The sequence below is a fragment of the Staurois parvus genome, unplaced genomic scaffold (assembly GCF_062004578.1).
Source record: "Staurois parvus isolate SC_StPar_1 unplaced genomic scaffold, SC_StPar_1.0 ptg000525l, whole genome shotgun sequence".
In the NCBI taxonomy this organism is placed as follows: Eukaryota; Metazoa; Chordata; class Amphibia; order Anura; family Ranidae; genus Staurois; species Staurois parvus.
The window spans coordinates 4607667-4632416 of record NW_028318321.1 but is presented as its reverse complement, the minus strand read 5'-3'; the positions used below and the strand labels follow the sequence as shown (position 1 = coordinate 4632416).

At 40.0% G+C, this 24750-nt stretch overlaps 1 protein-coding gene across 1 annotated transcript in view; it reads right to left on the bottom strand.

Annotated features, from left to right (window-relative positions):
* KNDC1 (kinase non-catalytic C-lobe domain containing 1) overlaps positions 1-24750 on the bottom strand; it is a 177408-nt gene that overhangs the window by 37037 nt on the left and 115621 nt on the right. The window contains exons 18-22 of the mRNA XM_089690280.1: positions 21288-21381; positions 14572-14669; positions 13263-13462; positions 4994-5107; positions 2985-3132 (exon numbers count right to left, since the gene is read on the bottom strand). Of these exons, the coding sequence (XP_089546406.1) occupies positions 2985-3132; positions 4994-5107; positions 13263-13462; positions 14572-14669; positions 21288-21381 (654 nt within the window). The remainder of the gene's footprint in view (positions 1-2984; positions 3133-4993; positions 5108-13262; positions 13463-14571; positions 14670-21287; positions 21382-24750) is intronic.

The window sequence follows — 24750 nt, the reverse complement described above, 5'->3', positions numbered from 1 at the left end:
ACTGGACATGTTTAATAGCAAAAAGTAAAAAATAGTTTTTTTTCTCAAAATCGTCTGATTTTTTTTTTTATAGAGCAAAAACTAAAAAACACACAGGTGATCAAATACCACCAAAAGAAAGCTCTATTAGTGGGAAAAAAAGGATGAAAATTTCATTTGGGTGCAGCGTTGCATGACCGTGGAATTGTCAGTTAAAGTAACGCAGCACTAGAACGCAAAAAATGGTCTGGTCAGGAAGGGGGGTAAATCCTCTGGAGGGTAAGTGGTTAAAGTTCATATGAGTGTAAAGGAAGGCATCCCAATACATTTGCCAACAGCAGAAGCTGACATACCCAAATTCACCAGCAGGTGGTGCTGCAGGTAAAATTATTTGTCAAATCACTGTTCAAGAATGAGGCTGGATGCCAAATCATTTTTTTACATCGTTTTTTTTTTTTGTGTAAAAGCACAAGTGCAAAGTATTTCATGCTTAAACAATTTTTACATAATTTTGAATAAGAATAAAATCATTACAGCATATCATCTAACAAGAGCTAAATTAAAAAAAGTAACAAGACTGCAGGGTATAACTTCAAGATGGCACAAAAGATACATCAAAAGAAAATGTCATAACAAACTGACAGTGTTCCCCAAGTACAGAATATACTCAGACATACATGCTCTATTTAGAATCCTAAACAGTAAGAATTTATGAAGAATTATCAGAGTAAAGCGAGTTAAAGCCATATTAAAAGCGAACATATTTGTAATAAGCAGAGCTCTCCGATTCCTCCTGTATTCAGTGATAATGTAATTGTATTGTTTGACCTCAGGTTGTAAAGCGCTGTGCAAACTGTTGGCGCTATATATAATAATGATAATAATAATTATGGCAGCTTACCATTTCTTACATGTGATGGTTGCATTTATTTTCTTTTTAGGCTTTCTTTCTTCTGTTTTGATCCTCCCAGTACGTCTGTTGTTTTTTTTCAAAAGAACAAGCACTCCAGCAGAATGTATCAGTTACAAAGATGAGACAAACCAATTAACACTAGCAGGGGTGCTTAGAATGATCTGCTTTTATTTATGTAAAACCTTTATCCCAAAAGGAAAAAACAACTGTTTGCTGCAACTGCTTATAAAGTATTAGCTGGAATTTGGCTTCAATTTGCCAGTTTATTTAAATCTGCCAATACATCTAATACTCCCCTCCCTGCAGACTGAAAACACTGTCTAAAGGTGTCTCCTGTGCTCCATCTAGAATGGAGGCACACAGGAGGTGTGTTACCGACGAGATCAGCAGGTGAAAACAGGGGGGGGGGGAAAGCTTTAAAAAATTAAAACTAATGCAGTCAGCGCACAGCATAATTGGTAAGCTACAATACATTACTTGATATTAATGCAATGTTTCCCTTGTGTTACCGGTTTTACTGGAAATCCTCAGTCCTCCAATCCCCTCCCACCCCTGGCAGCCGTAATCTTCTGGTTGCTGAGGGGGTTAATACAAACTGAGAGACCTGCCATATGCACTTGTCAAGAGTGCCGACTATGCCTGCCCTTACTGCTCACCTTCTCCATTCACAGAAGCTGTAATATAGCGTCTAAGAAGGAAAAATGATCTATGAATAGGGGCAGGGTGGATAAATGAAACGTCCACCTCCTCCATTCATAGATCAGTTTTCATTCAAAGAAGCTATAGTATGGCTTCTAATGAATGGAGGAGGTGGGTGGAAAGTTGGCAGTCTTGAGTGTATATGACAGGTCCCTCCTACTGAAGCGGTGGGGGTTAAAAGAGCTGAGGGACCTGTTATATGGACTATAGCGTTTCCACCCACCTTCTCTATTCAGAGAATCTATACTATGGGGAGGGGGATCGGCATAGAAAGATTATAACTAAAGCAGCAGCACAAGGGACACATCCCAAGTCATGTCCCCTTTTGGACTAAACTTAGGCTTTAATTTAGGGCAGGGTGTCAGTGCTTCCTGACAGCTTACAACCAGAAATACTTGCACATTTGAACTTCCTTGCCAGCTATGGGAGAGTATGTGCCCTTCCCCACATGACCTTGCTCAGTCATCAGTGGTCAATTGCCAGTCCTGAACTCCATAATGCGAGAAGGGGCAGTGACATCATTTCTTTGGTTAAGCTCTGACACCAACCATACAGGCTTGCCACTTCCAGGTTCACCCTGCAACCTTCCAGTCCAGTGGGGTCAGCCACAATACAGTCCAAAAGTCAGACTCAGGAGGAGTGTGCTGGATAGCTGCAAGCTGGTAGATACACATGACTAGCAGCAGTCAATGTGAGACAGGGCAAGCACAGAGGAAATGCCAGCTGCTTTGGACTTGGAGAGTGCAGTGCAACTTAAACAGAATCAGTCTGGAAAGGGTTCATGCTAAGCCCAGTATTTGAAGGTCAATACCAGGCTGGTCACACAGTCTTTCAGTCCAGCAGGGTCCCTGCGCAATACTGTTTAAAAGCCAGGTTCGGGACAACTGTGCTGGATAGCTGCAAGCTGGTCGATAAAAACAACCAGTAGCAATTGATGTAGAAGAATCTTGACTGAAGAAAGAAAAAAAATGCTAGAAAAAGTCAAGGTTTAGTCTTTCAAACAGAACGGAAGAAAAAAATGTCCATCCTCCTAGGACACTAGCAAAAAAATCCAAACAACTAAAGCTGGGGCCAGTCTACAGTTTTTTGGTAGCCAGTGTCTAATTCTCTGGTCAATGGCAGTATAACCCCAAGGTTTAGGATTTCCGGTGCCCATTAATGGAGGAGAATGAAAGTACATTTTAAAGTTTTTATTTTTCGGTATTGCATGTTAAAAAGAAAATACAGGACAATAATAGTTTCCTTTATTGATTTAATCACATAGTTTTGAAACCACGCAACACATGCTTTAAAAAAAGAAAACATAGGAAAACGAGATTAAGCCTATATGAGAGGAAAAAATACATAAACTGTGAATACAGCAATTTAGATCTTTACAAATAAATAAGCTCACCTGAGAGTTGCTCAAGTCTTCAAGCCTGTCTAACAAGTCCGCATTCACAGAGAAGTCAATGTGCCAGCAGTCCTCAATCCAAGTTTGTAACAGGATGAGCGATCGATGGTAGATTTTTGCATTCAAACAGCATGGGTCTGCGTCTTCCCTACGAACATACAAAACAGAGTGGTTGTTGTAGAACAATAATAAAACAGACCTAATTTAGCTGTGCAACTTCAATGACAACTGTTGATGTCACAGAGATCCAACTAATTACAATTGACTCAAATTAAATATCTGTAAGGTAGTAAAGGTTTAATCACAAGTGGATGGATATTATGATTATTATGTAGCCTGTTATTTACGGGATGCAAAAGCAGAATGGATGTAAAAGGATTATATAAATATTATTTAGTATTAAAATGACAACCATATGGAAGAAAAATAAATTTGAAATGTATATATATATGTATATATATATACACACACACACACACACATATATACACTGTATGTTGAGATGCGTTTTTATTACAAAGTATATGAAAAATATTTTTAAAAATACATTTCAAATATACTGTATGTCTTTAAAAATACAAATCTACATTTTTGGAATGCATTTACAAATATATGTAAAAATATATGTTAAAATTACTTTAATATGTTAAAAAAAATCTGAAGAATACATTTAAAAAATATATATTTTTAAAAATATTTTTCAGATATAAAAAATGCATTTCAACATGCAGTATATATATATATATATATATAGAATATGGCCAAAATTGTAGTATTTCAAATATATGTCAATATATTTGGGAAAAATACTTTTAAAATATATTTGAAATATATTTTTCTTCTATGCGTGAAAGGGGATTGTTTTGTTAAACATAACCTGTAAATTATTTTGTATTTAGGGCTATCGGTTTGACAGTAATACTAGACACCCCAATAATCTGTAGTCTGTTCTCCTTTTATGAGTTAGAGCTATGTGATACCTGTTGCCTTCCCCACCACTGTCAGTTAAAGAGAAGTGACAACGTACAGCTTTTAGTTTTGTTTAATTTTTCCACCTAAATGTGAGTTGGGCTACATTCACACTGGCAATTAGGGCTCATGCAAATTGTAGCAGCAGTTCCTGCTGTGGCTCTCAGTGGGTAGGTGCGGCCACCAAACCAGTTCTTGATAAGGGCACGTTTCTGGTGGCCACACTTATTTGTGACTCTCTGCATAGCCAGCAATTAACTGTGGTGATCGCTGCTGGACCCACACAGAGTGTTCCCACTACCGATCACCGCAGGTAACCGCTGGTTGTGTAGAGACTCATGAATTGCTGCGGCCACCAGCGACCTGTCATAATGATTGGGGCTGGCAGACGCACCTACCCACTTGAAGCTGCAGCAGGATTCCTGCCGCTACTAATCGCACTGGCCCTAATAATGGGTGTAAATTTAGCCTTTAAGGGCATCAAAATCTCAGAAGCAAACTGAAATGTATATGCACAAGAAGGCTGTCTATTTGAAATCACCTACTACATTTACAAAGAGTACTTGACCGAATTCTTCATCTGATCATAAAAAAAAAATCTACGGTAGTTTGGATCACTTTTGCTCATCATTAGTAGGGGAATGCAGACACACAAGATGTTGTGTCAGTCTTCCATATAGAACTGTACAAAACTGCATCATTTAAAGGAGTGCATTGGTATAAGATAGCAAATGCTATAATGGACTAGATAAATTAATATGGACTTCAGAAGCTGGTCTGTCCAATCAAGGAGCCTACAAGTTTGTTTGTTTTTTACTTTTAGGAGCCTGCTCTACTAATAAAAACTAGGGTGAACCTCAAAATTAGGATCCAGCTGTAATTCTGAAGGATCTTTGGTTACTTTGCTCCTGGCATTTGTCCAGCTCGTTGCTACGTACAAAACTATGATTTTGCCATTCTGCTACAGAATTTCAAAATAAAAATTAGTTATGTTTTCAAGAAAACAGCATTAGGTAGTGTGGCATATATTTAATTAGTACCTTGGCACTGTGTTAATAATCCGGTCAATAAGGAACTGCAGCAAATCCTCTTGGGAACAGAAATATCGGAAACTGTAGAGCAACTGCTGCACATACCCATCCAAAACAGCATTCCTGTGATAAAATGATACACATCAGCACTTTGAGAAATGTATACAATATACTCTGCAGTCTGGCTGGATACAATGTTAGCAGGTATGCTACTGATTTTCAACGACAGCAGTGACATTCTACTCAGTGAGGCTTAATACAGAATAAAACACTTGGACACATTGGTATGGAGGCATACAGAAGGTGGTTAGGGAAGGTCATTTTTCACTTTAGGAAGAACAGTGTTAGGCTTCTTGCACATGGACCAAATATGTCTCTTTACAGCCTCATTTACCAGGCAGGTGATGTTGATAGTCACACACATCTAAGTATATGCCAGTCTGTCTTTACTTTTCTGCCCAGATCATGCAGACTCTGCAGTGACCTGTGTACCATATTATGTCTGGGATTTATACAAACCTTCAAAGGCAACACCAATGGCAAGCTGAATCACTAAATACATATCTATTGTGACTATGTACAACTCACCTTCCAACATCTAAATCCAGGAACAATAATTTAACATATTGTAGACTACTATTGGGTTTGCTAATTTTTTTTCTAGTTATCCCCTTTATTTCATTTGGTGATCCTGACAATAGCACACTTCTTCTCCTAGGGTGATCATAATCACCCACCACACTGGGTGTATGGGACTCTTGGACATGGCTACAAAACAACTTAGCCCTTTCTCCTCCATAATGGAGATAAGGTACCTCTATTCCAGAGACATAGCTGGTAACAATGTAACGGATAAGAATGCAGCATAGGCAGAGAGCACAGGAAGTTAGTTATCAGCAGGTATTTGTGCCCTCTTTTGAATAGATATGACAAACTTTCTTTGGTACATTTGAAAGAGCTAAAGAACCAAGGAAGTGAAGTTCATTGTTAGGATTTACATACCTCTAAAGAACTATGGATGATTTTGAAGAGCAAAAAAGTGTGAATGGGACCTAACTTACATTCATATTTACAAATTCTGCTCACAATATTATTTTACACAATTTATATAGCACCAACAGCTTATACACTGTTTTAAAAAATAAAGGGAGATAGTACAGTCACAATACAATTCAATAGAAAAGGATTCGGAGGGTCCTACATGTAAGAACTTAAAATCTTAAAGGTTGGGTCAAGTGGTACAAAAGGTAATAGCTGATGGGATGAGCTGATGAAGAAGTAAAAGTAGTTTACTATGTGGAGATGGGATAGGCCTCCCTAAAGACAGTAGTTTTCAGGGGTCACCTAAAAGGTGGACAGAGTAGGAGATAGCCACACCAATTGAGGTAAGGAATTCCAAAAGATGGTAGAGGCCCTGAAGTACTGGAGGTGAGCATGAGAGGGCTAGAAAGCAGGAGGTATTATTGGGAGGAGCGAAGAGGATGGTTTGGGTGATATTTTGAGTCCAAGTTGGTTATGTAGCTCAGAGCAGAGTTTTGGATGGCTTTGTATGTTGTTAAGATTATAACTTTTACTTTTTGGGGAAATGGAAGCCAGATTGGCAGAGAGGGCTAGCACACACTGAATGGTTGGTAAGGTGAGCCTGGCAGTAGCATTTATGATAGCCTTAGGGAGGGATAGCCTAAGGAAAGGTAAGCCAAAGAGGAGAATGTTGCAATATTCAAGCTGAGAGATAATAAGGGAGTGAAATAGTAGCTTTTTGTTGGCGATGATTAGGAAGTGATGCAATTTGTAGATAAGTTAAGGGAGTTAAGGTGGAAAGTTATGGACAGTGATTGGATGTGGGACTGAAGGGAGAGGTCAGAGTCTGGGATAACACCTAGCACCCTGGCCTGAGGTACTGCTAATTGGGCACTCATCGTGATGGTGAAGTCAGAGGAGAAGACAGGTGGGGTGTACATATTATGAGCTCAGTTTTGGAAACACTGAGGAAGTAAGTTAGTGAAGCAGAAGGACACTAGCGGGCTGAGCAGAGGAGAGAGATAGATTTGGGTTGTCGTCAGCATAGAAATGGTATTGGAAGTCAAGAGAGGCCATGAGCTGACCCAGGGAGGAGAAACTAGAGAATAGAAGGGGTCCAAGGATGAAACCGTTGAGGACACCTACAGAAAGAGACGTTGCAAAAGAGTAGGTATCGTGACACTGATGGTTGGCTGAGATAGGCAAGAAGAGAAACAGCAAAGAGCATGCTCAGTAAACGCGTTGCTACGATGCCCAGTGACACCATCGCGCACACGCTGCGCTCCACGGTGCGTTCCAAGCCTCGGTGCCAGACTTCCTCCATCTTGCTGGCCGCTATGCCGGACACTGACAGATGACAGTTCATCAGCTAGACCTGCACACCATGACATTCAATGGATTCCCGTTGATGGACATTGAAGTGCCTTTTTTAACCTACCCTCCTGTAAGTTGCTGTCTTTATGTGCAATAAATCAAGTTTTACAGTTTACACTTAGAGGTGCCTTTCTCCTCTCTTTTGTTAAATAAAGACGTGTTAATGTAGCAAAGGTTTCTAAGGTAACTGTCATTTGGAGGGATAGGATGTTGAAGTCAGGGAGAATGTGAAGATAAGCAAGTTGTGATCAGAAAAAGGAAGAAAAGAAGTTTTGGAAGAAGTTCCAAGGTGAAGGAGGTTGCCATCAGAGAGAGTAGAAGTGTGTATTGTTTGATATTAGGGTTAAATGGGGGGTTTTAGGCTGAGAAGCTGAAAGGTAACTGGAATGTTAAGATTAACAGTGATGTAGAAGTTGCCTTTGTGGGTAATTCAGAGGAAAGAAAGGGTAACCATCAAGAAAGCTTGATACAAGTCCAGGAGAGAAGTTAGAAGAAGCAGAAAAGTGAGCGAAGTACTTTGGAAGTATGATTTATATGAAGGCAGATGCCCCAGTGGCCTGGAAGTTTTGGTCAGCATGCAGATTTTCAGAATTTGCAAGAGCTGATAAGTACAGTACAGCAATAGTGAGAGGGCAGGGTGAGGGTGATAAGTAATATAGACATAAAAACTAAAGCAAGCCATAGATTAATCAATTTTCTTTCCTTCCACCACAGTCCGTGTTGATGGGGGAATTTCTCCCACGGCAGTATTGTATTCTGCCATTGGGGGACATGGGGAGCCTTCTGGTCAGCAGAATACAATCACTTATGCTAGCAGTTAAAGCTGCTGGCAGGAATCACATGCAAAAAAATTAGATGAGCTGGTTGTACCCAAGTCGATCGATGAATCAACTTGGGTACAGTCAGCCTGTCCATACATGTTAACCTGGTCAAATTTTGATCAGTGTATGACCAGCTTAAGGGTCACAGAGATCAAAAGTTTCATCAAATCGCAGAAGCTCCTTTAAAGGATTACTAAACCTAAGAATAAAAATGTAATATATTGCAGCTTATCATTCTTTAGACGGTGGTGGCTGCATTTTTTTTCTTTTTTTCAGGTTAAGAGCATGTTCTGCCAGAGTAATGGAAGCTACCCTAGAACACAAAGTGTGTTTTTCTCAGACTTGCCAGGTGAAAATAACGGAAAAAATGCACAGAAAAAGAAAATGAATGCAGCCACATTATTTGAGTGAGCTGCAATAAATTACGTTTGCTTTTTGGTCTTAATATGCTTTAATTATGCCGTATTGCTAAGTAGCCTAAGGGTCTTGTCCTAACGCTTAACTGTCTTCACATCTGACCTGCTGTGAACAATTCCTAGTCATATCTGGATTGTCTATAGATGGCTGTCACTTCTCACATAAATCAGGAAATATGTATTTCACTAACCAATCATGATATAGTATGTTTTGAAGCCCCATTTGTTTGTTGAATCCAAGTTTGTTTTTATGTGGTTCCTTCATCCTGTTGTGAAGCCCCCAAAACTGCAGTACAGCTGTGGGGTGACTGGCATGAATCACATTAAAAAATCTTTCAGAAATGGTTTCCTTGCAGTTAGTTATACCACATGAAAGCCACATCTGGAAATACGGTTGTCTGAGTGGAATCTTAGAAATTGTTGAGGAGAAGGCACAACTTTTTTTTTCCCCTCAGCAGAGCAACTGAATAATTATACACTAAGGCACATACAACACGGATAATCTGTGGTGAGTTTACACTTTTCACTGCTTCAGCACCTGGGTACCCCGTATGGACTACAGAAGTTTTTAAATTTCCGATATAGGCTGTTTATTCTTCAATAACATTGCCATTGCTTAAAATAACAAAAGAATACATATATTATTTTATTTACTATGCAATCTATAAGCAAAAAAAGACATATAACACAAAAAAAAACTTTTATTCTAATTTGATAAGTGTTAAAGAAACAAAAAAAATGAATAAAAACTGAATTTGTTAAAAATATAGAAATAAAATAAAAATCAGTAGCAAAGCAATAGCTAAGAGAAGGGTAGGTGTGGGAGTTAATTACGGCTGATTAGGGTTAAAGGAGAGGATTCTAAGACTGAGATCACATGACAGCTGATCTCTCAGTTTTCGGCCTTTAGCGAGCAAACAACCACCCACACTGGAGTGCTGGGCTGTGGAGGGGGTGGGAGCGACTGGCTCAGGCTCTCAGCAGTGTACTGAGAGGCTGAGCCAGCTGCCTGACAGGCATCTGGGTGGATCCCAACATTATTGTTGGGATCCCTTCAGAGTTTGGACCGGCTTTGTGATGTCAGCCAACAGCGGGCTTTAGCCCACTGTCTGCTGAATCTGGGTCACAGGAGTGCAGAAATAAGTGCACTCCTGTGACCTGGAAGAGAAACATGGCCAAAAAAAGCTTTAGCCATACTTCTTTTTCAACTAAGTGTTGATAGGGAATTAAAAAGGAACACATTTTGTTAAAAAGAAAAAAAAATGCCTTTGTAGTGTTGCTCTATCTGAAATCATATGCAGAAAAAAGGTCACCGTTTTGAGCTTCATATGAATGACATAATAAATACAAAGTAACAATAAAGTGACATTGTATTTCTCATTCAGCGTCTGAACAGGGTTCACAAAACGCTATGTAGAAGCTCCATTTTTACATTAAAAAAATAGATCCATGTAGCGAGCCACCAAATAAAAAAGTATGGTACATACAAATATAAAAGACTGTGCAGGTTCAACAATTGTACTTGTGCACAAAAACTCACTTGTGACAATCCCTGCAGAAAAAACATGTATATTAACTGCAGCCCTGGACCTCAATAGCAAGCACCCACGATCAAAATCTAATAAACACTCTTTATCCCCCTTTATGGGGAAAAAAAAAAAAAGAGAGGGAGAAGGGTACTGTTATATGGTATGTAGTTGGATGGCTGGGGAGCTTGGAGGTCTTTGGACTGACGACTGCTCCTAAGAGGAAACCACCTGCTACAAATATTCTCTCTTTTCTGTCCGATGTGGCAGGAAGTTCCAGCCAGCAGTCCCATATTTTGTTTTATTTGGTGGGGCAACCCCTATGAACATAAATAAGATTTTTGTACTGAAGGGTTAGGTTAACTTCATTGACCCATGTTACAACAAATAGAACTTTAGACAGGAATATTGCCATAAATTTATCAGCATCTGGGTTAGGGAGCTATCCCAGAAGACACAGTTTAGGATCTACAGTCAGGGGTGAACCCATTTGTTCATGTAGGATTGCACCACGTATAGCCAAAAGCCTTGGAGGGCTGGGTAGGCGCTTAGCAAATGACTATATGTACTTCTAGAGTCAGAACATCTGGGACACGGTGGGCTATGAGAGTGGCGATACCTAGCCAGTAGGCCCTGTGTAGGATATATAAAAAGCTTTATTTTTGACAGAACCTCTGGCAGGAGGTTCCAGCTGTCAATTTGACAGCTGAAAATTGCTAGTATGAGCAGTAGGGGAGAGGGAAAGTGCATGCTATGTCCACCCTATGAACGTTGAATACATTTTTAGGGGCATACATAGCATTCCAAAGGCCTACAGCTGGTTAATGATAACTATATTTATATAGTGTCCAACATTTTATTAGCATTAGCACTTACCCTTCTTGCAGGTATCAGCATATTCAATTTACTGTAGCCTGCAACCTTCTTAGTCATCTTCCATTTATGTTTGCTAAGTGCAGGAAGCTGCTTAGAGCACAACTAAAGTGCTAAGGGTAGGGAAGACATGACTGCATTAGCATGCATATGCACATTTTCCAAACATAAAAAGAAGAGCATTCCTGTGCAGGAAAAGAAGTCGGAAACAAAGGACACAGGCTGTGATTAATCAATCAGGGAGATTTGTGTAAGACACATTTGTTCTGTTACTCAATTTGATGAAGCTGCATGAACAAGGCTAATTAAATGCTCTGCATCCATCCTTCAACGTGGACCCCAATATTACTTTTGGGGTCCTAAGGGTATATAAAATGAATGTCAGGGTAAAATAATAAAAAAATATATTTATATGCAGCGCATTCTCTGCAATACATACTTGGTTCATGTTTATCACTTTAACCACTTGCCATCCGCCCTATAGCAGAAGTACTGCAAGAGGGTGGCACGGCTGCGCAAAATCACGTATATATGTACGTGATTTGCATTTCCCTTCCTGCCCAGTGTCATTAGTGCAGTGTCAGTGCTTTTTATTAGCCCTGATCATTGTATTAGTGTCACTGGGGATGTCAGTGGCAGTTCGTCAGTTCCCACGCAGTGTCAGAATGCCCACCGCAGTCCCGCTCTAAGTCGCCGCCATTACTAGTATAAACAAAATTACAGTATTTATAACTCCAGTTGTAGATGCTATAACTTTCACATAAACAAATTAATACACAATTATTGGGATTTTTTTCAGCAAAGACATGTAGAAGAATACATTTTGGCCTAAATTTATGAAGAAATTTGATTTTTGAATTTTTTTATTGGATATGTTTTATAGGAAAAAGTAAAAAATATTTTTTTTTTTCAAAATTGTCAAATTGTTTTTGTTTATAGCGCAAAAAATATAAAATGCAGGGGTAATCAAATACCACCAGAAGAAAGCTCTATTTGTGGAAAAAAATGGCATAAATTTCATTTATGTATAGCGATGTGAGACCACGCAATTTTCAGCTAAAAGTAACGCAGCGCAGCATTGCAAAAAATAGCCTGGTCAGGAAGGGGGTAAATCCTCTGGAGGGCAAGTGGTTAAAGACCCTGCAAGTTGAGAGAACAATCAGAAATACACTCAGTGGCTAACAATGCAGTCTGTTTTCTGAAGTCAAAAAGGAATTGTGCCAGCACTGCTTACAGTAGATGCTTTTTGGTAAACTAAAGAATCCCTCACCCTCTCCTTATCTTCACAACATAGGGGGAGCTGGGGCAGATTAGACTCTTTGAGACAACATAGCTAGATTATATAGGGCCCAGGAAAGTTCACAATTCCTGGCAGGATCAACTGGTATTTTTATTCACTTACTGAACAGATATAATAAAATTCTTTCAATTGTATATTTAACATACCAAAAAGAAAGCAAATAAGAGAAGTTCATTTTTAGGGTTGACATTCACTTTAAGTGTGTACCTGATATGTATGTAAATATGTGTGTAAAACACAAAACACACATAAAATGTATATTACATTATTATTATATTTAGGAACAAAATAAGATGCATCTGGCTTGGTCTTTGTGAAATGTACAAAAGTAACCTATGTAAGGGAGAAGATCGTACTCCTTTAGCCAAAAAACAATATAAATGCCCATTTCAAACTACACCTGATTTGCTAGTACAGGCCCAGAAATTGCTGTCCAAAAACCTTCCTGGTTTCCAGCAATTATCAAGTGCACAAAAAAGTCCCTGTTATCTGTAAATTAAATTCAGTTATCTTTCAATGCTTCTAGAGCTGTGAAAATGCAGTTTTTGTATTTGCACTCCAGATTCATAAAGACTTGTTAATTGGGTACAGAGTGTTCCCTGATACCTGAGACAGGAGCTGGGTCAGTAACTTGAATGAAGAAACTTGGACATAACAGTAGATGTGTAAAAAATACAGCAGCATAATGTGCCTAGAAATATTCAATACGTGCATAAGTGAAACAAAATTTGAATACGCTAGATAAGCAACAAAGCATTTTTGTCAGAATAAGCATCAATCAAGGGTTTTCCAAATAGAGCTACGTTTTGAAAGATTCGTGCTAATAAACCATGTTAGTTTTGCTACATGGGAAGAGGGGGGGTCATTTAAGTTAAGGCTCTTAAGTGATTTTCGTATTTATAAATGAAACCATTAAGGAACATATTTCATTTGTAACTTAAAGCAGACCTGCAGTAGAGGTAGGCAAGCAATCCAAGAGGTGTTCCAGCTTGTAAATTTTTGGATGTGTTGTCCCGGCTATGACCTCTGTCATTATATATTAGAAGGAAGGCGTCATCCTCTGAAGAGCTCAGTGACTTTTGACTTGCAAGGTCTGCCACCGTAGGAAGATCACGTGGCTCAATTCCCCACTGTTCTGCATAGGAAACCTTCATATATAAAGTAAGATGGTTAGATCCATGATTGATAACCATAATACAACATTAAGGATCTCAGTGTCAGACATTCACCAACATTCCATGAACAATTTGGTGGATTAATCATTGTGAAAACTTAACAAAAAAGTTATTTAGAATATATTTTAAAATAGTAGGATACTAGGGTAGGGGGAAACCCTAGAGCTCTAATATTGTCAATGGTAAAACATGAATCTTGTTTGCTTAGGTCCTATTCAACTGCCCAATGTGACACATAGGAGGGAAAGGGCTGTTTATAGGCAAGATGCATGATAATTTGTGAAAGGCCTAAGAGTGATCAAAGACTGTCTCTCTATCTTAGGGAAAACTTCTGCCCGAATAAAGCAGGTCTATGAGGGATTGCTGGCTTCTAGGCTGCACCATCTTGTTCCTGAATCCTACAGAAAACTCTCCTGCTGACAAATAAATATAAATACACTCAAACAAATATTGTGTGATGCAAACATCAAATTTATTTGCTTCACTAATTCATCTGGAAAACCTTTGCAAGAAAAGCATCTAACATGCCCCTCCTTACTTTTACTACACTCCACCTGTATATGGAATATCAATCTTAGGTGGACTGAACCATTAAAGTGGAACTAAAGTCTTAAGTAAAAACAAACAAAACAAAAAACTGCAATTGGGCAGGCAGGCACTTCTTTGCAGAAGACACATGCAATGTCTCTTCTGCAATAAAATAAACTTACCTGCCTGTTCACAGCCCTCTTTAGATTGAACACTAAGCTATGAATGTGCAGCTCGGTTTAAATCTGACACTGCACCTGTGTGCTGGGATGACTGTACTCCTGAGCATGTGCAGGAGTGACGTCATCATGCCCCGGTCAATCAGGATGTCTGAATACAGGCTCTAGAAAGAAGCCAAGGAGAACGTGCAGACGAGGTATTTCAGACCATCAAAGCAGAGGTAATTATTGCAAACTTTAGGGGATATCACTGAACTAAGTCAAAATGTGAATATGAGCTCAATTAAATGCATTTCCCCAGAGTGTAAATCAAACAGTGCCCAGTGGCTGGTGAATGAAACACACTTTATACAAAAATATCATAACTTGGATTACCTGGAGTAATTTTTTGGCCAGTTCCAAGAATTGCACCTTTGACTTCATTTCTTCCGAATGACCTTTAAGCTTGAGTAACAATTCCTTTGCATCAGAACCTGCCGAATGAAAAACAAATTTACATTCCCTAAGCCTGCATTCATACATGTGCCCAGCGTATTCCTGCTCATTTTGAAACTTTTAATTTTGGAGGGGGAAGGGGGGATATTTTGCATGTGTATCAAGCTTCAAGAGTTTTTGTTTCCTGGGTTGGGCAAGGGGAGGAGAGCGGTTCTAGAGGCAGAGAGGAGTTCTTCAGACACAGAAATGAGCAGAAACACAGATGCTCCCACTGAAGTCTATGGGACCAAAATTGTCTAAATAGATTATTATTATTATTATTATTATTATTAATAAAAAAACTCAAGTACTTTTTTTGAGCACCTTAACATTACTGGTCACCTAAATCTTCTATCTTGTGCCTAAGCTTGGGCACAGACAGGAAGATCTTTCAAGGAAGTTGACAATCTGTGAGACATGCCCACATCTGCAATACTCAGATTCAGTGCACATGAGGTAAAAGGTTTCTTTATAAATCGATGTGTGCATAACAAACACATGAGAATGTCAAGCATTCTTTATCACTGGTTTAAAAAGATGACAGGAATTCTGGAAACTATTCCCAGAAAAAGGCAAAAGACTGGTTAGCAGTATTGCTTGTGATCTCCCTGCAGCTGGTCTTTTCTCGTAAGAAACTTATCATGTCTTGTTCTGCACTGTAAGGATCTGAGATTAGATCACATTAACAGTATTTTGACAGCAACTGCAGAGTATAGTTGTAGCAGCTGCAACTAGCTGCTGACAGACACTTCACGCCTCCTGTCAAAATACTATTTAATTCACATATACTGCTTTTTCCAGTATACAGTTGTGTTCAAAATAATAGCAGTCAGACATCACTAACCTGATCAATCACTGTTTTTGGTAGAAATGATATTTCTACATGGCAAATAATTTACTAGCAGGTGTAGTAGAGTAATAGAAATACAATAGACCCAACAGTCATGACATGCATGCTGCTGATTCTGTGTAATTGAATCACTAATTGAAAGGGGCATGTTCAAAATAATAGCAGTGTGGAGTTCTATTAGTGAGGGCATTCATTCTTTGAAAAACATGTGGCAATTATTGCCCTTATTTAAGGAAGGAAAGCAGCAAATGTTGTACATGCTGGTTACAGTGCATTTCTTTCTGAAATTCTGAGGAAAATGGGTCGTTCCAGACATTGTTCAGAAGAACAGCGTACCTTGATTAAAAAGTTGATTGAAGAGGGCAAAACATATAAAGAAGTGCAGAAAATGATAGACTGCTCAGCTAAAATGGTGGCCTAGCGAGCGCACTTCAAAGCAGCTAAATGCACAAAAAGGAACCACAAAAACCTTTCTATAATGAGCAAATGGAAAATGAAAGTGCAGCGCTAAGATGAATGGCGACAGTAAAATCAAAATCTTATGCAAGAATTACTAAAAGATATGAAGTCCAATGTGGTGAACTAAATAGGTGATCAGTCCAAAAAGATATATGAAGACTTAAATCAGTATGAGCACTGCTCCAGCATCCCAATGTGAAAGTATGGAAAGATTGCCCACTCACCGGAAGCGCAATCTTAATGCCCATATAGAGATCCTCAGCTGGCCAGAGATCCTATGCAGGTACTGCCTGGTACTAGGATGATCCTCAGGTGGTCCCTCAGTTTGGGTGGCAGGTAACGGGAATACTGGTCTGGCCTTAGGACTTGCTTCCTAGGCCTGGACAGGTCACCTGGAATCCTGGGCTGAGGTGTGGGAGCTCAGTGCAAGGCAATAAAGATATAGGTGCTCATAGTGTAGTATTCCACAAGATTTATTAAGCATGAATTAGTAATGTATCAAATACAAGCATAAATGAATAAAATAAACGCACAAGATGACTGTGAGTAGTGGTAGCCTGAATTGTTGAATACACTGACCAGTGTGAACCATAAGGTGGCCGCCGGACCTCCTGATCCGGCGGCGTGACGTCAAGGCATGCAAGGGCTCCTCCTAGACGCGTTTCATGTAAAGACACGTCTGCTGTAGGGGTGATGCCTCTAGGAGGAGCCCTTGCACGCATTGATATCACGCCGCCGTTATCTTTTAGTAATTCTTGCATAAGATTTTGATTACACTGTCACCATTCATCTTAGCGCTGCACTTTCATTTTCCATTTGCTCAGCTAAAATGATCGCAAATGCTTTAAAATGGCAACCAAAACTTGAAAGACGTGGAAGAAAGCGAAAAACTACCATTTGAATGGATAGAAGAATAGCCAAAATGGCAAGGACTCAGCCAAAAATCAGCTCCAGGAAGATCAAAGAAGCTCTAAAGTTACCTCTGAGTACTGTTACAATTAGAAGAGGCCTATGTGAAGCCAAGCTATCTGCAAGAAGCCCCGGCAAAGTCCCACTGTTGAAAAAAAGACGTGCTGAAGAGGTTACAATTTGCCAAAGAGCACATTGACTGGCCTAAAGAGAAATGGCGCAACATTTTGTGGACTGATGAAAGTAAGATTGTTCTTTTTGGGTCTAGTGGCCGGAGACAGTTTGTCAGATGACCCCCAAACACTGAATTCAAGCCACAGTACACTGTAAAGACAGTGAAGCATGGTTGCGCAAGCATCATGATATGGGGATGTTTCTCATACTACGGTGTTGGGCCTATTTATCACATACCAGGGATCATGGATCAGTTTGAATACATCAGAATACTTGAAGAGGTCATGCTGCCTTATGCTGAAGAGGAAATGCCCTTGAAATGGGTGTTCCAACAAGACAACGACCCCAAACACACCAGTAAACGTGCAACATCTTGGTTCCAGACCAACAAGATTGACGTTATGGAGTGGCCAGCCCAATCTCCGGATCTTAATCCAATAGAAAACTTGTGGGGTGACATCAAAAATGCAGTTTCTGAGGCAAAACCAAGAAATAGAGAAGAACTGTGCAATGTAGTCCAATCATCCTGGGCTGGAATACCTGTTCACAGGTGCCAGAAGTTGGTTGACTCCATGCAACACAGATGTACAGCAGTTCTCAGAAACAGTGGTTATACAACTAAATATTAATTAAATGATTCAAAGGAAAGCAAAATCTTCAAACATTTTTCAGTTTATTACCATAAAAAATGTTTAATAAAAAATAAAGTAGGTGTTGTACTCACAAACAACAATATAGTCAAGGCACATCATAAAAGAACAGCTGGATCAACACCGCGCTGAGTAACAGTCCGCAATAGGGAGTTTAGACATCCAAAAGGCTGACGCGTTTCGAGGACTTGCCTCTTCCTCAGAGCCCTAGGGCTCTGGATGTCTAAACTCCCTATTGCGGACTGTTACTCAGCGCGGTGTTGATCCAGCTGTTCTTTTATGATGTGCCTTGACTATATTGTCGTTTGTGAGTACAACACCTACTTTATTTTTTATTAAACATTTTTTATGGTAATGCACTAGGCCTGTGCGCCCTCTTTTTGTTCTTTCCCCATTCAGTATATTTGGATTCCCCCGGTCCATTTGAGGGCAGCAAGGTGTGCATGTTCCAGGACATTCTTAATGTGGTTGTAGCCTGCATCGAGTCCATCCCCAAGCGCAGGAGCATTTGTGTTTGCTGGTTCATTTTTCAGTTTATATAGTGAATGTTTGAGTTTGTAAAGAATACAAACACTGCTATTTTTTTGAACAGTCTAATATTCACTTTTCTTCAATTGTTTTTAGAGGAACAGCACAAATCTGATATATTTTTCTTCATGTTTTGATTTGGAATAGAATGTGTAGTGTTCCCAATGCATTGGTGTGTATGGAAATAAAATCTATTAGAAGGATTTTGAGCTTTATTCACTTTTTTCAACACACTGCTATTATTTTGAACACAACTGTACATCGTTCTCTACCTATGAGCTATCATGTAGGCCATTTTTGAGTCCCCAAAACATGTTGGCTCCATCCTTTGTCCTAATTCATATTGGATCAATATATAACTGGACAATTATTTACATTGTGTGGTGCTTTGATTCCAGATCCATTCAGGCACAAGCAAAGGATTCTGTGGAAATCCTTTGGTAAGGAAAGGCTGTCAGCCAAGAATCCAAACACTGTATCCAACTATCACTCTAAATTCCCATATCAATGGGATAACCCTAACGTTCCAGTGCCAATCTTCCTGCTTTCCCATGTATGGAGGAGGCCATCTTCGTAGAGGCAGGACTTTGCTCCCTCATGTCAGAATCTCCAGCAAACAGACAGTGAGCACCAAAGTGATGAGGTGACATCACTTCATCCTACCCCAGTTTTTTAGCAGTGCCTTTAAAAGATATTAAGCCCTCATGTTTTAAAGCATTTTTGTTAACTGATTCATTCACGTATGGAGTATGCAGTTTCTTTGTCTTTTAAATTTATATCCTAGCTTAAGTTGCTGCATGCCCCAGGTTTTCTGTTACAGGGTGGCTGCTTTTTCTACAACATCATTTGGAGTTACCCTTTCATGCAGAGACTAGAGTTGTGTCTTCCTACACTGTGTCCATTAACCAAACCACAGAGCCCCATAGCATAGGATGACAAGGCACTTCCTTGGATTTTCCCTTCTTCAAGCCAACAGACAGGCTTGAGACTACATTATCCACAGTTACCTCTTTCCTATGAAAACCAGGTGTTGGGGAAGTATCTCTGCGAGAGCAGGGGCTGTCAGCTTTGAAAGGCTGTAAACTGCAAATGCTGGGGTAAAGCTGAGTACAAACGGTATTAAAATTTCAGGAGGGAAAGAACAAAATTTGATCTACAGTATGTATAGAAAAGAACCACCCCCTTTAAAATAATCACATTTTGCTGCTTTGCGGCCTGAAATGAAGACAGACACAGTTTTTGTTTTATCCAGCTGTGTTTACACAGTGCAGCTTATAACATCCAAGTGAAAGTTATAACACCAACATGTCAGAGAAAAAAAAAAATTAAAAACAGAATCAATGAGTTGGAAAAAAGGATCACCCCCTTGTGTCAGTATTCTGTTGGAACCTTTTGCTTTTAATTTCAGCCTTTAGTCTGTTGGGATAGGTTTCTACAAACTTTTCACATCTAGTACTTCGCAATATTTGTCCACTCTTCTTTGCAGAACTGCTTACGTTCAATTAAATGTGATGGTCACCGTTTGTGGACTGCGTCTTCAAGTCATTACAGAGATTTTCAATGGGGGTTAAGTCTGGGCTTTGACTATGCCATGCAAGGACATTCACCTTTTTCTCATTCAACCACTGTGTGGTCATTCTTGCTGTGTGCTTTGGGTCATTGTCATGTTGGAAGGTAAACCTTCTTCCCATTGACAACTTTCTGGCAGAGGGCAGCAGATTTTCCTCAAGAATTTGCGGGTATTTTTCCCCATCCATTTTTCCTTCTATCCTGACAAGTGCTCCTGTCCCTGCGGCAGAGAAACATCCCCATAACAGGATATTACAACCTCTATGCTTTACTGTAGGAGTGGTGTTATGTGGATGTATTGGATTTCCGTCGGACATATTGTTTAGTGTTGGGGTCAAATAATTAAATTTTAGTCTCATCTGATCATAACACCTTTTTCCATCTGGCCTCAGAATCTTCAAAGTGGGTTTTTGACAAAGCTCAGTCATGTGACCTTTCTTGAGGAGTGGCTTTTTTCTTGCACCCCTCCCATACAAGCCACATTTGTGGAGAATTTGTGATATTGTTGTCACATAAACACAATGGCCACTCTTTGTCATAAATCCCTGCAACTGCTGAAGGCCTCTTGGTAGCCTCTTTGACCCGTTTCCTCCTGGTGCTTTCATCAAGTTTGGAGCAACATCAAAATCCAGGGAGGGTTTGTGTCATACCAAATACCTTCCACTTCTTAATAATAGACTTCACTGTTTTTCTAGGACCTGATAAACCCTTTGAATTTTTTATGTATCCATATACTGACTTGTGCCAGTCCGCAACTTTATCCCAGAGATCTTTTGACAGTGCCTTGCCACCCATAATTGATTGTTTGCTAAGTTGCACTATCAGGGACTGAAATGCTCCAGGAGAGCTATTTTCATGCTGAGCTAATCAAAACGACCACTGCTAATCACAGTTGAAAGTCAAATAGTTTTGTGTGCCACTGAGATGGTGATTAACTTCAACTGATAGAGTTTTCAATTCATTTTTAGGAGGGGGTGATCCTTTTTCCAACTCAGTGATCATGTCAATTTTGACATGTTGTTGTTATATCTTTCACTTGGTTGTTATAAATTGCACTGAGTAAATACAGCTGGAGAAAACAAAAACTGTGTCTGTCTTCATTTGAGACTGCAAAGCAATACAATTTGATTATTTTTCTATACCCACTGAATGTGTACCTTCCCTGTTTGACAGAAGAAGTTTGACAGATTTCTAGATGTTCCCTAGAACATAGTAAATATTCACTATTTGACATTCAGGCCCACTTTAATTTACTCCTACATTAGCCGATTGTCACATCACTTGCATGTCACCATCAAGCATATACCTATAAATTCTTGTGTATACCACATGCCCAGCCCCCTCTCCTCCCCTGTGACACGCAGCAGAAACTATAAAAATGTAAAGCACAAAACTATATTAGTTCTGGGTAACCTTCAGTTCTCAGTTTCCTTCTTGGCAGATACCAGGAACTACCACAGTCAACATATCCCCTTTACCTTTATTTCTCCTTCCCTTCTGCATCAGATTCTGGTAGAGCTTAATAGTTTTCCTGTAATTCTTTGTTTCAATCATAAGCTGCTGTTCAAGTTCCTGGGGAGAGACAGAAATAAAATATGCTCAGTTTTAAACGTAAAGCAGTGCAGCAAGAGTTCCCAGCCCTGCCCACCTCTTAAGGAAATTTTGCTGAGATCTCACACTCACAACTGAACCCAATGTTTTACATTAAAGCGCGTATGTATGTGTATATATATATATATATTTATTTATTTTTTAATCAAAGAAGAACTTTAAGTTTAAGTAACAAGTCATCCATAGCGCACAACCAGTACATACAAGTATAAAAGAAACAAAAAGTACACTTACATATACTTGGAGATAACAAGACATTGAATATGTCGGCTCTACGTTACGAAAATACAAATTCGTATCTACATTTTAAAAGTTGCCATCACCCTAAATGGATAGAAAATATCCCCAAGGGCCAATTTTGCAGATTACACAAGACTTGCACCCAGAACACGGACTACATTTAACAGGGGTTAGTCTTAACAGACAGGTTCCTGGATAAGGGTTATGATTAAGGCCTGGTGACTAAGGCATATCAAGCATGCCGTTTTCCATCCTCCAGGACCAAACACCCACTGATAGTTCTAGAGATGTCAAATTCATCACTCAGTTTCATTACAAACACAGGCAAATGGAGATTATTATTAAACGCCATTGGGGCATTTTACTCCAGGACCCTAAACTAGATCAAACACTGGCAGATAGGATCATCTATAGAAAAGCACACACTGTCAAGAACATAGTTGCCTCCAGCACAACTGGCACTCCTGCACCTTCCACAACACACCCACTGGACACTTTCTGTTACCTCACTGGCATGTATCAGTGTAAAAAACTTGAGGTGCTTAATGTGTAAGTTTGTTACACAATAGCAAAAACACTTCTATGATTCGACAGGAAAGAAACACACCATCAGAAACATTTATACTTGTTCTACTGAGTGTGTTGTCTACTGCCTATCCTGCCGCTGTGGACTCCTTTACGTAGGCCGCACCATTACAACGACTAGGGCATGTTTTGGTGAACACAGGAGGGTCATAGAGGATGGCAACGAAGACCACAGTGTCCCTTGACACTTTCTTACTCAGCATAACAAGTCCATCAATGGTCTTAAGGTTTGGGTAGTCGAAACAATTCCCCTTGTGATTCTCAGGCTGACAGGTTTCACAGACCATGTATCAGAGAGACATTTTGGATCTTCACCCTCAATACACTGTCACTGAAAGGGCTTAAGGAAGAGTTGGAAATTAACACCACCATCTAATTATAGTTATCACCAAGATGCCTATCATGGTTCCAGTGTTAACCCTTTAACTCATTTATCTTTCACTGGAGTGCCTAACATGGTTCCAGCGTTAACCCTTTAACTCAGAATTCATTCACTTGATATACTGTGCATTTAATCAATAATTATTATACCATGTATGGTTTCCTCTCCCCTCCCCTCCCCCCATGTTTATTCATTCATGTTTTTATTCATTCATGTTTTTATTCATTCATGTTTTTGTGCATGTTCTCATTGACATTAAAAGTTCTCATTATTGTTTAATATGTTAATAGTTTTATCACCATTCCTCATTCTTCTTATATCCATGCTTTTAAAGATGTTGTTGTTATCTCTTATGTAGTTATTTTTATGTTAGGTGGATCCGATCATCCAGCTGCATGGCCTCTCGATCTACTCCGTTTTTAATCTTTTGTCTTCTCTCCCCCATTTCCCTCCCCGGTTAAAACCCCCCGCCCCCTCTGTTCATTGACCCATGTCTTTCACGGTCGGAAGGACCGTTATGATATGTTTATCTGGTGTGTCATAAATGTTCCGTCCATGCCCTCTGATGACTTCTAGAGATCCCATACACTTTCATTGAGGTGTTCTCCCCTTCCATACTCCCCCCCCCCCCCCCCCCTCCTCTCCCCACTGGCTTCCCACGGCTTGACAGCTCTTATATACCCTTCTGCTCCAGGGGCGGGCCTGCTTGACAAAGGAGGCGGGGCTTCTGAAACGCGTTGCGATCCACCCACTAACCATTCACTGCACCTGCACATTTCCCTATCACTCGGTGGGAAGGCACGGAGAGACGCCGTGGAGTCCAGGCTATGCAGGGATCATCGGCTCCACTATCCCAGTGTCCTGTGGCTCTACTATTCCTGCCTATTGCATGCATCCCAGATGCTGACCGAGGGAGTTTTACATGTAAGTGCTCTTGTAATAAAGTTTCTATGTTTTAACCCACGCTGATGTGGCGCCCTGCTTGTCATCCCACAACTTACTGAATTTACCAGGACATCCCCAATGTTGATAGATAAGTTTCTCCAACCACAGAGTATAACCCATGCGGTCTATCCATTCTCTATGTGTAGGTGGTTGTTCAGCCTTCCAGTGTTGTAGCAATGGATTCCTGGCTTGGAACAGAGCCCAGTTACAAGCAGCTCTAGAATGGTCAGTCAGCTGGGGGTCAACCAAGACACCCAACAGGCATACTTTGGGGTCTAAGGGTAAGGCAGTTTGGAATACCTTGTTAATGGTTTCCATTACCTGGACTCAGTACCTATGTAATTTCTGACAGCGCCATAGCATGTGCATGAGAGTGCCACGGTCTCTGCAACGAGTAGGCGAGTCCAGCAAGCCCATAACATGTAATTTACTAGGAGTATAGTGGGCCCGAAGAATAATGTATAATTGTGAGAGCCTTTGAGACGTATTCAAGGAGCTAAGATGGATAGACTCAAGGACACTATCCCATTGGGGCTCCTCAAAAGGCACATATGTCTTTCTCCCATTTTTCCAAGGCATTACAATGGTAGCCCTCCAGGAACCCTAGGAGGAGTGTCCTATATTACTGAGATACAAGGCCTTTCGTAGAGGATGAGTTCTGGATTAAATGAAAGACAGGGGTGGGGGACATATGCCAATTTCAAGAAGAACCCAGAATAAAACAGCATGTTTAAGTTGCATATAATAAAAGAACATAGAGTTCGGAAAGGTGAACTCTAGACTGTAGTTCCTGAAAAGAAAGTAAGGCCCCATTAAGGAAAATATGGTGTAGGTGCGTAAGGCCCCGTGCTTGCCACAAAGGGGTGTACTGGAGCTTGGCTAGCTCTGGGACAGTTTCATTGTGCCCGATGGGCACATAACTTGCAAAGCCCTGAACCCTTTCTAGCTGTTTGACTTTATTCCAAATTTTATGCATCAGCACATAGGTTGGTATAGCCTGTTAGACTTGCGGAAGCATAAAGATTCCAGTCCTTCTGGTAAGTCCCGGGCTTTAGTAAAAAATAGGGCTATATCTAGGGCGGATCCTAACCTGGAGAGGGGTCCGCCGCAATGGTCTGAAGACCAATGCGTAGGTGCTGCAATTGGGCAGCGAGGTAATACACCCACAGGTTAGGTAA